Raw genomic sequence first — 16,473 nt, 5'->3', positions numbered from 1 at the left:
TGCCTCTGGTTTAAGCCAGAATTCATGTATAAGTGACCTGGGGAAAGAAGGGAGATACAGGACTGTCTTAATAGAGTTAATGCTTTGGAGCATAAGGTTTTCTGCATCCAGTGAATACCAACTATAATTACTTAATTTAGGTAAATTTCAAGGTATTTTATATTCATTGCACATTAGGAATAGTTTATATTTAGAACCTCTGGGAACAAGAATATGTATTTAAAATTGAATAGTGTACCAAAAATAAGATATTTAGGCTATTTAGTTCCTTCAAGTTTTTGGTGTTAAATCTATTGCTAACTGTAAAATTCAATGTCAATAGAAAAACATGCCTAGCAATCATAGTAAATATTTTCTCTTCCAGCAGAAAGTGTAAAATCGTAATAAATATTTTTTTTCTTACAGGAGCAAGTTTAAAGCCTGAACCAACAGAATCTCCTGCACCCAGTAAATGTTATTGCTATTATTTTTTTTGTGTGTGTATGTCTAAAAGCATTTAAAAAATTTTACTAATGAGAATGTCTTGTATCTCAGGAACAATATAGTTAGCTTACCATTTATCTTACAGAATACAAGACTACTGAGGATGGATGGATTATGTATGAAGACAAACAATATTATTTCAGCACGGATAGTGTTCCTATGGAAAAAGGTCGGGAATTCTGCAAAAGGAACTTTGGAGACCTTGCTGTCATTGAGAGTGAAAGTGAAAGAAAGTTCCTCTGGAGATATGTAAGAAAAATCATTAATATTAAGGAATAAATCATCCAAAACAACTGAGCATGGGCACAAATCCTTTTCAACCCAGTGTTATCCCTACAAGTTTTATGATAGTGAAATTGCAGTAGCATTAGGCCAAATTAATATGATGAAGAACAAACTCAAGTCTTTTTTTGGATTGTTTCATAGCTGAGACATGGACAATTTTGGTTTGGTATTTTGTACAGAAATAAGCACAGTAAGCATTAAACAGATCATTATCTTCTTTTCCTATTCAATGTAGCAGTTACACCACATTATATCTATCTACAACTGGTAATGTGCTAAGGTAAATCGTAATGCTTACTTTTAATTGATCTGTGGCTTCATTTTAGCAAGAAGTATTATACTTGGGAGCTACAATTCTGTAAGGTGGGTGAGTTAACTGAAAGTAAACCTTATCAACAGATAAACTCAAGATATCTTAAGTAGATAAAAACAGATACTGACTTACATGCAACAATTGACTTTTGATCTTGTTGGTGTATCTGGGATGTAGTCTGCCTAGCAGCCTCTTCTTGATCCTCAAGTTTGCTCCTTTGCCTCCTTCTCCTTGTGGGGAGAATATAATTATGCAGGAAGAACAACTTGAGGCATGGATTATACCATGAGAAAGAGTTTTTAAATTATATTTCCTAGGTGACTGGGATTGGTTGCCTGTTTATACTGTCTTGAGGACAACTTCTTTTAATCAGTAATGTGCTTAAAAGTCAGATTTGAACTATATAAAACTTTTCCTGAGCTGACTGAAGAGTGGCAGTGAGATGATGCAAGGACCTATATCAGTTTGTATCCAAATTGCAGGAAGGCTTGTCCCTTGCAAGAAATTTGTCAGGTAATGACCACTTCAGAGACTGTGCAAGAGGTGCTGATTTCAGTGACTTTCAAGTAAGACTGTGAGAAGTGATGGTATAGCGACCACACCTTTTTCCTGATGGTGAAGTTTGACTGTGGACTGTCACCTGTGAGCTGCTTTAACTTTAGTGTTGTAGCTAGAGAATATAGCAATTTATATTCTCTGTCAGTCAGATGTGTATTAGTCATTATTAAAATAATAAAGTTCTATGATTAAAGGAGGACATTTATACAGTTTTAATCTTTATGTTCTAGATCTTGAAAAATGGCAAAGAGGATTCATATTTCATTGGTTTACAACTGAGTGTTGACCAACGGGCAAGGTAGGCCAACTAGAACCATCAAGCTTGCATTGTGCTTTAAAATAAAGAAATATACTGAGCAGAGCAAAAATAATGAAGTGCTTGAATGAAATTTTGGCCTGTCAAAGCAAATGAGAATGTTTTTCCTCTGAATTTTCTGGGACTTAAATATTTGGTGGTTTTTGATTATGAAGGCTGTAAAAATTTATTTTGTAGTAAATATACCATGCCACTGTGTTTAATCCACTTTTAAAAAATCCCATTTCTGTTGTTAGGCATTATCACTCAATACTACTGTTATTCTGTATTTCATTATAGCAGGAAAAAAGCTTGATCTGAATTTTACCCTCAGCTGTTGTCTACCTTGTCTGTGCTCCAATAAAATGTAGCTAATATGAGAAATTTTAAAAAAGTATTTCCTGTTGATGCTGGTAAAATTTTTTCTTTATAGAAGACCAACTCCTTTTTAAGTAAATGGAATTTCTCCTTGATACCACTGAAAGCTGGAGTAGATCCATAAAACCTAAAATTTAAATTACTCTTTAACACTATAAAAGCATTAACTTTGTTTTTATAAATTTAAATCAGGTCTATTAGATTTGGAAAGTCATGCTTTACTGTTTGTTTTAAGATTTTGTAGTCTGTGGGACCAAACAGGTTAACCCAATAGGGCATGGATTTTCAAAGGACATACCTAGTTTTGAGCCTTAACTTAAATGTGGTTGTATTCTCAAGTGGTTTAATTCTGTATTAATTTAACTCCAGATTATGCAGGAGAAATACTGCATGTTTCCTAAACAGAATTCACACAAAGGTAGCAGAAAAATTACGCTGCAGATAATGTATTTTGAATTTTTATTCAGAATTTCTAATTTTCTTTATTCCATGATTTATATTGAAAATATAGAGGTGCCTGAACTCAATATATATAAGATTTTTAGTAGGTAAAAACATTCTTTTTCCCCCTCCTTAACTGTTGGGAACAAACTGTAATAAAGGGAAAAAATGCAACCTAATTTCTTTTTGTAGAACAAACATAGCTGTTGCCATTGTATGACTTCAGGTGAGGATAAGCAGGTTTTATGCAAGCTTTTCTGAATGTTTCTGTATGCAGCACCATATTGATTTTTACATGTGATGCTAAATTTAGACCGGGATTCAGTTCAGTCTGAGTCTTGAGGTGCCTGGATAGACGCCTACTAGTTCTTAATTCTCCTTATAGACCACAGTGACAATGAGGACCCTCCTGAGGGTCTGGGGTGCTAGGTGGGCCAGATCACCTTCTGAAAATGAGGTGTCTCTGCCATTCAATTATTTTTGTAGAGACTCTAAGATGGATATACTTTTAAGTGAAGTACCTCGTGTATATGCCTGAAGGGCAAACCTGGGCACCTCTGTAACTTGCAGCCCAATAGGAATATTTCTCCTAAGAAGTGTTTGGTTTCCTGATTATGATTTTGTTCTTTATTGTTTGATCTACATGGATGTACAACTTTTTTGATGTTTATATTTTACCCTATGGTAAGGCACATTGTCACAGGAATTCCCTTTTAAGTTGTTTGTCATGCCCTTTTCCTCTGCATGGGGGAAAGATCAAGCATTTTACCAGTGTTAGGAATAAAATCTCTTATCTCTGTAATAGGCACAGAGAATATGTGACTTGAGGGAAATAATGAGCATTTGGACTCTCTCATGTTAAAGTGGTGTCTGGCTTTCATGTTGGCTTGAGTGATTGTTCTGAGTATTGTCCTGTAAGTTGTAAAAGTGTCAGAATGTTGCTTAAAAGCAGAGTAAACATAACTTCAACACAAACCCTAGGTCTTTGTTCAGAGAATAAGTTTAGTGCAATTAGCAAAGAGGCAGACTGGTGAAAAAACTTTATGCACCTTAAACTATGAATGGCTATATTAAGCATATTGCAAAATTACTTTTTGTAACATGGAAGTAGTTCTATTTGTATGTTAAAGAAATGTTTTTTTGGATTGTTTTTCTTAAGCTGGATGGACGGCACTCCAGTGAATTATTTGGCATGGGCACCACATGAACCTAACTTTGCAAATAATGATGAAAACTGTGTAGTTATGTATAAGAATTTAGGTGAGTTTTGTATGTTTGTTCCTGAATTGCATTATTTGTGGGTTTGTGTCACAACTGTCTTTTTTTTCTTCTGATGGGCACTCCTTTCCCCCTTTTTTTTTGTTCTTTTGCAAAATGTTATACAACTGGCCCACACTATTATATTCAGGGCTTAATAGTTTTGTGCTGTTGTGTTTACCCTAAACCTAGCACAGGGAAGCTCTGATAGAGGTCTGTGGCTGTGAGTATGATACAACTGTTTTATATTTTTTGTTAAAATTGGCCTAATGTGTCACTATAAAATTGATATTTCCAGTACCTGTTTCTACACTGCTTTTAACATTCTGTAATTATAGTGTGTATAGAGTGCAATGTTTATCCTAGATACTGATAGAGAATGATAATAAACTGAGAGACTCTGAAGATTTGATCTTATCTTTAAAAGCACTTCATGTAAGAATGAGTGAAATTGATTTCCACTTAACCAGCTCTGGATGTGGTGTCATACTGTTCCCCATTTATTTTACATTCAGGATTTTGGAATGATATAAACTGTGGTTATCCAAATCCCTACATATGTGAAAGGCACAACAGTTCCATTAATTCAACTGTTGCTCCAACAACATTTGCAACTCCAAGAGGATGTCATCCAACTTGGCTTTCCTTTCATAATAAGGTACCATAACAAATACAGTGCATGTTGGATGTTTGGCAGAGCATTAAATAGAAAACAAGGGAATTATTTAATACCATTGTTTCTTATACTATTTTTTTCAGAGAGCTGGTTGATGCCTGCATGCTTTTCTTTGTTTGCCCATCCACTGTTTTGCAGGAAAGGTGCTTTTTTGATGCTTCTAATGAAGTGGCAGATAAGCATATTCGGTGCAGTTGATGAAAGACGTTCTAGTCTTAAAACCTTTTGATATGCATATCCTAAAGAGTTTAGACAGAGTTCCTGAAGTATTTGTGCTTTAATCTTGATGTTTTTTAACCAAACTATAATGCTTTTTTGGTACTGAATGCATTTTGTCTTCCTTAAATTTACTAACATGGTGTGCTTTGTAGAATCAAATAAAAAACCAGGCAGACTAATATCAGTCATGCATAACTTACTGCTGTTAGCTAACTGTCTATAGAAAGTCAGTTTTTACTTATTTTCTAGGGATTTCAGATCAAATTTAGTACGCGCCTTGTTAAGCAAAACATTTTCTTGAGACCTTCAATTTTATATAGAACAAGGACCAGCACAAAAAGCTCATGTTAAGCTGAATGTGTTTTTTTCAAATAAATTCATTATTTTACTGCCTTTTCTCCATCCTGCTTTGCTTAAAGCAGTGGTTTTCAATCTGTGAGGGATATTGGAGTAAAGATAATATATAGAGAATTTGTTCATGTTTTAGTGTTACAAAATATTTGGATCTACAGAAGATGAACGTGTCACTTGGCATGCTGCACGAACAGCTTGCATGAATTTAGGAGGAAACCTGGCCACTATCGCTAATGAACAAGTGCAAGGTACTGTGTATAGATCTGTAGCAACTATGTGAGTTGACATTTAATCTTTACGGGGTGGCTGTTGTAGTTGTGTGAATGTGGACAGGATTTGAATATTGAGTGCACATCTGATTTTTGTTCCAAAACATACAATTTTTTGAAATTTATAATGAAGTCTTCACCTGAATCTACATCTACCAAATTTTAATGTTGGTTAAGATACATATTTACATGTATATTGCACTGGCAATCAAAGTAGTGCTTCTTCTGCTTACACATGATGCTAGCAAATTCAGTTCCAAAGGATGTAGTTTCACTAGGTGGCATTAACTCACTGCATGGCTTTCCTATTAACTCAAGCAGAACACCTTTAGGATCAGAACTTGCTGTCTTTGGGCAGCTTGAGGCAGAGGTTTGACTGCTCATATGCCTGCCCACAACTCACCACATAGTTGTACTATTCCTTTCACTAGAGGAACTTATTTTAATGAACCTAAGAGCTGCATCCCTGACTGGGGGAGATGAGCAGAGGGAAATTACCTCATGCTTAAATAAACATGGCACATATTCAAATTAAAAATTGGGGAAGACTTTGATAGATGTTAATAACATCCTTTTTTTTTTAGAAATACTCTTTCATACTACAGTGATGAGAAGCAGATGTTGCACAACACATGCTGTTTGTGAACTCAAAAGAGCATGCTGAAAAATCAAGCATTGTAAAATAAGTCAGTGTTGTAGTCTGAGCAATTAAATGGTTTAAATCTAGACTGCTGACATGAGCTTAGTACTACTTATGTTTCCCACATGTGAAAAGATGAAGAATCACATTTTCACTTTTCAAATATAGTTAAATTTCTATCCAACATTATTTCTGCACTACAGATTTCAGGTGGTTCATGCACAGGACTTGAATTCTAGGTAAAAGATAAATGAACAATAAAGCTATTAGCATAAAACTTTTATTATTACTGGCAACGGAGGCATAAAGGCTTGAGTTCCTGTTACAGTTTCTGGCAGAATAGCAATATTAACATTTGGCAAATAAATCTACAGGTTTCATTTCTGAAAGTGTAAATTGTGTTCATTTTAAAAGACTAAAGGAAGGTTAGCAGTTGATAAAGCAGACAGAAATTCATCTGCAGTTTACAGAGAAAAGTAAGCTCATAACAATGACTGTAGCAGTTGGCAAAAGCCATGATATGTTCATTTTATCACAGTGTTTGATGTATTGTGGATTAGTGGGTTGATGAATGGCAGCTGACCTAGCCTGCTCTATTTGTGAGCTAGTCATGCTAGCTAAGACACACAAGTACCTTCCTCAACTGTGCAAAGCTGTAGTAATTGATTTGGTTGTGATGAATAGTTCTGTTGAGAGTCATTTTAAGCCTGTCGCTTGTGCATTCTGCTCCTTGCTAAGACTGTGCAGGCTATTGCCCAGGTATTCCAGGGGGAGAAGAAACACTCTCATGGTTCTATAACAGCACTACTTGTGCAGATGCACAAGTTGTAGGTGCTTAATGGTGCTGTCTGTATGATGCCATTGGTGGGTAGCCACTCTGGTGGGATTATCAAAAGTGTATGTGATCTACACAGATGTGTATTTTTAAGTCAGTTGTAGAACTAAGATTCAAAAATGTCTTGAGACATTATGAAAAACATTTCTGTCATGCTTTTGTAATTGATCCCAGTATCCAGTTAGATACTTAGCTGAAGTATTTTGACCAAAGCCACAGTTACATATCTGGTTCCCTGTTCATTAAACTCAAGTCACCTCCTTTTCATCTTACCTGCTTGTGTTGTCACCAATGAAATGTTCTGTATTTCAGAAAAAAATATTTAGTTATCACCAGTCTCAATGAGGCCAGACATTTCAATTGCCCTTCATTAAAGGTATTTATCTTTTTCTTTGCCTTTTTTTACTCTAGCTTTCCTCACCTTCCATATGAAAGATTTTGTTACTGATACATGGATTGGATTAAATGATATAAACCATGAACTGAGGTTCCTGTGGACAGATGGAACAGGAGTTTACTTTACAAACTGGGCCAAAGGCTTCCCATCAGGACATATGGATTTATACTCATATAATGGCCAGGTAAATAGCAGTCACAAATTGTTCACTGAAATTTGATTTTAGATTGCATATACAAATTCCTTGGGATTTGAGACATGTACTGCTTTACTTATTACTTTTATACTTTTATACATGTCAAATAGAAATCCAAATAGAGTGAATGGCTTTGAGCCCTTGGGCAGTTGCTGTATTAGCTGGTGACAGAATCTGTGGAGTGCTCATACAAAGACAGGTTTCAGATTTCAGTTCTCTTGTGTCTGTGAAGGCCACGCTGCTTCTTGTGTTCACCTTGCTTTCTCTCCTAGACTCTTCTTCTAAAAAGGACAGTGTGATTCCCTCATGGCATTTGCCCCAAAAACACACTGAATGAGCACGTACATCCTCCTAGTCCTCTGACCACAGTTGTGCCTGAACTTAGCAGGTTTGTCAGTTGGCATGTAGCTTGCAAGGAGCACTTACAAACGTTCCCCTCAAACCGCCATGTCTTACATAGAAGCAAGTTCTGTCAGTCACATTTGTGGAAAGGACATGCTTCTATAAAATGACAGCCTTTCAGTTTTACAAAAAAACAAAAAAAAGAAAAAGAAAAAAGAAAAAAAGAAAATCATGACTTCCCCTATTTTTCTGTCATACAAACTTATCTGATAGGTCATAGAGCTCCTCTCTCTGATCTTATGTGTTTAGACGGTTCTGTGCTGTGGAACTACAGCACATTGTAGTAGTAGCTCTGTTTCTCTTGCATGCCATTTTTAATGTAGAAATCTTATTTTTATGTATAAGGTCCCTTTTCCTGTTTTTGAAAGTAGCATCTCTGAACTTCTCATCTCTAATGGAGGGAAAAAATTTGGGAGAATTCAGAGTTCAAAAGAGAAAGCATCTTTAAAATGTTACTTCTGGGAGGAACTATATATATTTTTTATGAAAAGTAGTAGGTTTTTGTAGAAAGACTTACTTGAAGACTACAGAGTCTTCTGTGAAAACTTATAAAAACCCTATTTTATAAATTTCAAATTTGTTTTTTAAGGTTACTTGACCTTAGCAAAAAATGAGTTATCATAGTTAATGCAAAATACTATGCAACTATTCAGTTTGAAAGATTTAAATCTTAATGCATTTCACCCACAAATGAAGTGTTTCTCTGTACATCTCCTGGACAGCAAAACCAAAGAAGTAAATAGAATCAAATAAGTATGGATGCTTCATCATACAAAACCATTTGTACACATGCAACCTTTCGCATTCATCACTGTTTAATATGTGCCAACATAGGTTCTAGCCAGCATGTCCCAGTCAGAGAAGTTGAAATGTCACTGAAGTGAGGTACTGACAGATCAATGACTTTGGGTAGAAGCAGTTGTAATTTTACTGTGTGTAGTATTACAGCTTGCAACAATACCTTTGAAGAGATTTATATGTCAGAAATGTTACATTGCCCATTGAGGGTCCAGGTTTTTTTCTGGGGCAAAGTTAACTGATCTTTTCTACAATAGTTGATTTCACTTCTCTTTAAATTCTCTGTGGCTTTTCTTCTCTCCATGATGAATGCCTGGAGGTACAAGAATACCGGAAATTTCTCTGGTATGCTTATCCACCGAGATGTTGCGCAAGAGAGAGCAACTTTAAGAAATTTGTGACGTGCAAGAGGAAGTGAGCCTCCACATCATAAAACTTATGCTGTTTAATATTACAAGGATATGAGACTAAAAGTACAGCATTATTTGTGTCTGAAGATGTAAAAGAGGGATGAAAGTTTTGTATTTGCTTCTTCTAGCTATTTGTAACTGATTTTATATCTTTTTGCTTCCAGGCTGATTGTGTTGTCATGAGAAACAGTCCTGTTAAGGAAGCAGGGAAGTGGGCCGATGAGAGTTGTGATAACAACAGAGGATATATATGCCAAATTAATGCAGGTACTTGTGTTTTTAGTTAAAATACATTCAAACCTTGTGGTTTTTCAGAGAATTGCTTGAGTGCGTAGATTTCAATGTCATTTGGCTTCCAATGAAGATACATCCACAAATTGTTTTTCAGGCATGAACACAAAGGCCATATGTGTCAGAGGTCCAGTTAGAGTCACTACTCGCAGCTGACCCTTCCCAGTAACTGCTATGTTGCTACCTTCCTGAGCTGGAATTTTTGTCTGCAACTTTGTGTTTAGTATGACCCTTGACATTATATTTGTTCCATGATTTTGTCTGTAATTTTCTGAACACATTGGCTTTCAGAACATGTTCTGGAAAAGGCTGCCGTGTACATGTAGGATGAACTGTCTGGAGTGCAGCTGTAACTCACCTGCACCAAACTTGAGCTAATTCACCTCCAAAAAGAAAATTTAAAAGTAGTGAAAACCTGGATTTAAATATCTGATTGATTTTTAAGGACTGACCTGTTGTGGGGTTTTCTTTTTCTCTGACAAAAAAAATCCCTGGAAAACAACACAGTCTCTGCAAAGCATTTGTTTTGATGAAAAACTATTTTATTAAAGAAATTGTGACCTAATCTAATCCTAATTCATTTCAGTAATACTATTCTGGAGGATTATTCAGAATGCTCCTTTACCTCTTGTCAGAGATTGCTTTAAGCAGCTCTTCCTTTCTACAGCTTTGTAATTGATTTTTACTACTGATCCTAGCTTAAAGAATAGTGCTTCTAACCCATGCTGATCAAAAGTCAGGGAATATTAAATTAAGAAAAAAGGCTTTTTGTTTAATTCTATTTGCAACCACAGTGAAATCATAATCCCCTTTTGAACAAGTATATGTCTTTTTTCATCCTTTATTTTACAGATGCAGAGTTTCAGCCTTCCACAAGTTCATCCCCATCCAGCATTATCCGTTATGGTAACAGTAGTTATTTGTTCATCCACACCAAAATGAAATGGGAGGATGCACGAAAAAATTGCAAACATGATCAGTTTGAGCTTTCCAGCATCTTAGACCCCTACAGTCATTCATTCCTGTGGCTAAAGATATTAAAGTATGGGGTGCCTATATGGATTGGTCTTAACAGTAATGTGGTAAGAACATCAAACTAATTGAACATTATGCTGCTTATTTTATGGACAAATCAGGAACTGAAAAGTATTATTATGTCTCTTTAGCTTATTAGTTTATATTTTGGTCCTTAATATTTTTATGTGCTGTCAGATATACAGGTAGGAATCTATCCTCTTCCATCACTCTGATTAAATTGTATATATTACATGTTTTTCACAAGTCTTTAATGATATTATACTCTGTGCACTTTCAAAAAGACATTTTAGGCTAGCATCTTGAAACATCTCTGTATATATGGTGTATTTGAGATAAAATCCACATACCTTAAGGTGTACAGTAGTAAGCATTTATTCTAAATGACAATACCTAATTTTCAGAAATAGAATAAGGCGCTGTTGCTATGACGCTTTCAACATTTTTGAGGATAGCTAGCCAAATAATTGATTGGTTTACCTAATTTAATTTTATTTGTCTTCCTTCTCCCAGTTCTTTGATATTTTGATACTTCCTGGATGTTAAAAAACACCACCCTTTCTTGTTGGCACAGACACTTTTCAAACATTTGCTTCATTTGGCTGAGCACATGAAAGAAATACAAAGGAGTGAACATAACACACCAGTTCCTAAAAACCAAGAGAGTCCCCTAACCTAATCAACAGGATGATTCACTGAGTTCACCAGTTTTGGTGGGAAATTACTAAGTTTTAAAATATAATTTAAGTTAAAATAATCTACACTTCTTGAAATTTAGGGAGAAATATATAGTACAAAAATTAGTTACCATACTTTCCCTCCTACAAATTATTTTAAATAAATTTTTTATTAGTCCCAAATTAACAATTTTTTTAATTGCAAAATTAATTCAATGTCACTTACTCTGCATTTCCATTTGCTGAAAACTTTTCTTGCACTGGTGTATTTTTTAATGAATAGCGGCTTGTCACAACATAAATTTAAAAGTTTGAGCCATTTGTATTTGTTATTGATTTCTAAAAAAACCCAAAACCTTCTAGCACAAGGTGCTACATACACAGAAATTTGACAGACAAAGGAATGGTTAATGCTTAGAGTTTATTCATTCTTGTTGATTTGTTTTGTTCTTAGACCAATGGGCGTTATGAATGGATTGATAACTGGAGAATGAAGTATACTAAATGGGCGGAAGGGGAGCCAAAGCAGAAAATAGGCTGTGGCTATCTAGACATTGCTGGAGCCTGGAAGACAGGATCCTGCAATGAAAGTTACTTTTCTGTTTGCAAAAAACCTGATGGTAAGAACTTAAATCTAACCATTATAATTAAAATTATTATCTCTTTAGAGTTCATTGTACTAGCTGGTCTGCTGATATATATTTACATCTTTTATTTCAAAAGCTAAATAGATTAAATCATTATAATTCACTTGGGTTGAATGGGGCTGTTTTAAAATGAGGGCCAACATATACTAAGAAAGAGACAGTGTGACTGTGAATAGCCATCACTTTACATTAATAATGTTAGATCATTTTGCAAAGCTTAGACTCACGTTACTCTGCTATTTATTCTGATACTGAGTAAATATGCAAGACCAAACCCTCAAAAATCAAAAGGTAATGAATGCTAGGTAGTACTCGCACAGGTATAGTGTTGAAGGGGGAAGAGCTGAATGACCAAACCATAAGGTGTCACGAGGAGTATTTACTTATAACTAAATAACTAACTACAGGTGTTATACAAATATTTGAAGATACTTCTTCAGACCACCTTCTCTTATGTTTTTGACCTGAAACTCCTGTTATTATCATGTGATAATACTTTTGCATTCTGTGATTTTAGATCACAACCCATATGATCAAGTTGATATGGACCCTAATTCAGCAAAGCAGTCAGGTGTGCAAATAGGTTTGTGAGGACTTTGTTGACCTGAACTTAAGAATATGTTAAAAGATAGAAGTATGCTGTGATTCTTTGCTAAGTTAGATATCTTGAAACTACAGTTGCAGTACTTTTTATTCATAGATTTAGGACTTTTTCCCACTATTGTGTTGTAGTAGGCAATAGAGGCTGCCAAGATTACATTTTTTTGAAGACCTGAGTGAGTTTGCCAACATTCACTTAGAATAATCTATTAATGATAAAATAAGGTATAAGAAGCTGTTTCTTTAAATTTTGTCCTTTCTTATGTAAATTTTTGTTTAAACAGTTCAAGCTCCCACCGAGCCCCCTCAGCTTCCAGGAAAGTGCCCTGAATCAGAAGGACACAAGTCTTGGATCCCTTTCCGAGGTCATTGCTATTACATTGAATCTTCATCTACTAGAAACTGGGCCCAGGCATCTTTAGAATGTCTTCGACTAGGTAGATATGCTCCTTAATCAAAGACAACATTTTTCTGACTTTTTTTTCCTCTCTGTGGAAAGCTGAACATGTGCTATGTATTTTTGTGATTTCAAGGATGGTACAGATGTTGGACAAGACAATTGCATCCAGTTATTGCCTTAATTTGGGAGGAGATGGAAAATAGCTGCCTACCAGTGGCATACTGCAGACATGTATGTGGGAGCAGGCATTGGAGGAGCTATGTGGCCTGGAGTAGAGAACACAAAAGTGGAAACTTTGTCCTTTGACCTTGGTAGGAGGTAGTCAGCCTCATCCACAGCAGTCACTAAATCTTATTTTAATGGCATTTTATATATTTTGTATTCCTGATCTAATCTGCCATTTGATTATTGCAGTTTTATGCCACTGGAATGAAACTTATAGCTCTCTAGGCTGGATAATGTATCAGTAAACTAGGGTTGTTGTGTTGTTTCAATCTTGCAACTTCCTTCTCTAGGAAAGCAATGTAAGATTCATTAAGCCATACTTCATATGTCTATAGCATTGGTGGCAATCCTACTTAGGTGTCTAACCTCCTATTGGAGTATACAGAGATCTTGCTCATGCTGCCAGTGGAACTGAATACAGATTTGTCTTCACTTGAATTGACATTTGGTCAGGTGAATTGCACCCTGAATGCCACTGACTGGGTTGACGAGGTCTCCACTGATACATCTTTGTTGTTGGAATCTGCAATTACATCAGAATTACCTTTTCCTGTTGAACTAAAGGCATGGAAGAAAGGCACCGACGTTTCAGTGTGTGTGGTAAAAGACTGGCATTATGTGGAATTTAAAATTTGTATGCTAGTATACTTAAGATTTCAAGTCACTGACATCCCCTTCCCTTCAATGCTACCCTTAATCTTGCATGGTAATTGTTAGGGCAGGCTGAATCCAGCAGCCCAGCAGAAGCGAAGTTGCCATGGCTCTATGCTCCCAAGTCCAACCAGTGACAAGGCTGAGAATGTGTTCCCTGTAGGTGGACACACACATATACAGCACATCTATACGTATATTCATGGCTGGCCACATAGATCAGCACACAGATGCACAGCACGCTCACATGAACACAATCTGCACCAACACCCCTATTGTATTCCTTTCTCCAGTTGATCAGGATGAAGGTCTGTTAGTGGGAATATATACAGAAATACAATCCAGCAGCTGGGCTCAGGCACTCAGTTTGCCCAGTAGCTGGCCCATGGATCTCAATGTCTTCAGTTGCTGGGACTTGGACATATGAGCCCCCATGGCACCAGCCTGGCTGCTGATGCTGGTACAGACCCTGTCCCTACCACTCTCACATGCTGATCTTGCCTGTAGAGACACTTGGGGGCACACATGCATACAGAGCTAGCTGGAACTCCCCTGGACCCCAGTACCCATTCCCTCCTTGATCTCACCCTTAGAAATGCACTCACACCAGTGGGTCTCATCCTTAGAGACCTGCAGCCCTTTTGGCCCCTCCATCAGCTGGCTGGTTCTCCTCCTGGTCCCTCTGGTAGCTGGCTTAGCTTGTGGTCTCACCCTTGGTGATGCACATGCACACCTAGCTCACCTACTTGTTGGCTAGGCTGACTTGGTATTCCCTAGAGATAACCCACTCACTAGCTCCAGTTGCTGGCACCATGGACACAAGGGTCTCTGACTCATGGTCCCACTCCAGTTGCTGGTACTTAGATGTCCATGCACACACGTGCATACAGAGTGAAGAGTCACTCATGAAAAATAGTTAGAAATAGAGTTTAATAAGAAGACAGAGCTGCCTGCCCAGATCAGGCACCAGGTGTGCCACACAACCGTACTGACCAGCAACCTGTTTACACATGACCAGTCTTTTTATCCCCTTATCCTTCTATTTTCCCATGCTTGTTCTTCCCAAATAATCTAGGTCCATCCCTTTCCCTGCCTTTGGTTACTCCTCTGAACATTTTAATAAGTCTTGCCCAATCTTGAAATGTTTTTCTCTATCCCATCATGTGTCCCGTACCCCTAGGTAACTCCCCTCATTCTGAAAGGTACTCTTATGTTGACTTGTCTTGATGGGTTTCACACCTGGACACTAGGGCTGAGGGTGTTCTGTGACAGCCCTAGGGGAGGGGTCTGAGAAGGAGGTCCCATCCTCTGAGTCCATAATTTGTGTTCTTCCCTTGCCATTGTGCCTCTTTGGTCCTCTGGGCTTGTGGACATTGGCCTTTGATGGGCTGATGATTCCTGGGAGTAGCTGGGGAAGGGGTCCCCCATCTTCCATTGTCCTTCTGTGCTCCCTTGTGGATGTGCAGTGAAGCTTTTTTATCACACAATCTAACAGAAACCAAACATCTGATGATACCATTCAGCAAAAGAGGAACAATTAGAAAAACATGAAGACTACAGTGAAAAAAGGAACGTTCCATGTTCTCTTGTATGCTGCTGTCCCTGCTTGCACTCTGGGTTTTGTTTGCAGTTGGACATTTTCCAATTATATCTTACCCACAGTAGAATTCTGAACCATAGTAGAATTTATCTGTAGCTCAGCAGTGATTCAAATGATTTTTATATTTTAATTCTCTGTAATTGTGTCTTCCTTCCCTGAGGAAAACAATACCTTCAAAAATTCAACAAGCCAAATCAAAACAGTCAAGTGCCAAACACAGCTATTGCTTCATGCTTGTCGACTGGATTACAGCCCCACACTAAAGAGAACTGAAAATGCACTTTCTCCAGTATTTAATGCCACTCCATACAAAGTCCTGTAGCTGATTGTCTGCTGGTTCCATGCTGTGACTTCTTTACTTTGCTAGAGCATCATACAGAATGAATCATTATGGCAGAATGCCTGGTGTTATATCATAGAATCATAGAATGGTCTGGGTTGGAAGGGACCTTAAAGATCATCTAGTTCCAACCCCCCTGCCATCAGCAGGGAGACCTCCCACTAGAACAGGTTGCTCAAAGCCTCATCCAGCCTGGCCTTAAACACTTCCAGGGAGGGGGCATCCACAACTTCCTTGGGCAACCTGTTCCAGTGTCTCACCACCCTCACAGTGAAAAACTTCTTCCTAATATCTAATCTAAACCTCCCCTCTTTCAGTTTAAACCCATTTCGCCTTGTTTTGTCATTAGTTGCCCTTATGAAAAGTCCCTCCCCAGCTTTCTTGTAGGCCCCCTTCAGGTATTGGAAGGCCGCTATAAGATCTCCCCGAAGACTAACAGGTTACTACACTAACTGGGCAACATATGACCAAAATTATCTTTCTTTCTCTAATGGCTACAAAAAGAATGTAGGAAAATAAACAAGACCTGATTAAAGAGTTACACTAAGGACTGTGCTTCAGAAAGTCAGCAAAGTCTGTGCTATACATGGGCTATACAAAGGTTCAGAAAATTTAATCAGTTATGTGGTGTGCAGACTGAAGTTATACATACATTGTACTAAAAACTTTTAATTTTGTTTAGAGTGGGGTTTTTTTTGCATTAGTAACACATCAGTAGACATTAATGCTCGATACCATATTGGCCTTTTGTAGTTTGCCTAGAGTTGCTGTTCAGTTATGTTGTTATTTCCCAGTGGATGA

At 37.1% G+C, this 16,473-nt stretch overlaps 1 protein-coding gene across 1 annotated transcript in view; it reads left to right on the top strand.

Moving 5' to 3' along the window:
- Positions 1-16,473, top strand: part of LOC104527455 (macrophage mannose receptor 1) — a 32,507-nt gene that overhangs the window by 8,539 nt on the left and 7,495 nt on the right. The window contains exons 8-18 of the mRNA XM_010171176.2: positions 406-447; positions 569-732; positions 1,870-1,937; positions 3,913-4,013; positions 4,526-4,668; positions 5,393-5,507; positions 7,415-7,584; positions 9,371-9,473; positions 10,350-10,579; positions 11,664-11,829; positions 12,741-12,893. Of these exons, the coding sequence (XP_010169478.2) occupies positions 406-447; positions 569-732; positions 1,870-1,937; positions 3,913-4,013; positions 4,526-4,668; positions 5,393-5,507; positions 7,415-7,584; positions 9,371-9,473; positions 10,350-10,579; positions 11,664-11,829; positions 12,741-12,893 (1,455 nt within the window). The remainder of the gene's footprint in view (positions 1-405; positions 448-568; positions 733-1,869; positions 1,938-3,912; positions 4,014-4,525; positions 4,669-5,392; positions 5,508-7,414; positions 7,585-9,370; positions 9,474-10,349; positions 10,580-11,663; positions 11,830-12,740; positions 12,894-16,473) is intronic.

This window comes from Antrostomus carolinensis, unplaced genomic scaffold (genome assembly GCF_000700745.2).
Source record: "Antrostomus carolinensis isolate BGI_N321 unplaced genomic scaffold, ASM70074v2 scaffold10607, whole genome shotgun sequence".
Lineage (NCBI taxonomy): Eukaryota > Metazoa > Chordata > Aves > Caprimulgiformes > Caprimulgidae > Antrostomus > Antrostomus carolinensis.
This window is presented reverse-complemented; position numbering and strand designations above follow the sequence as displayed.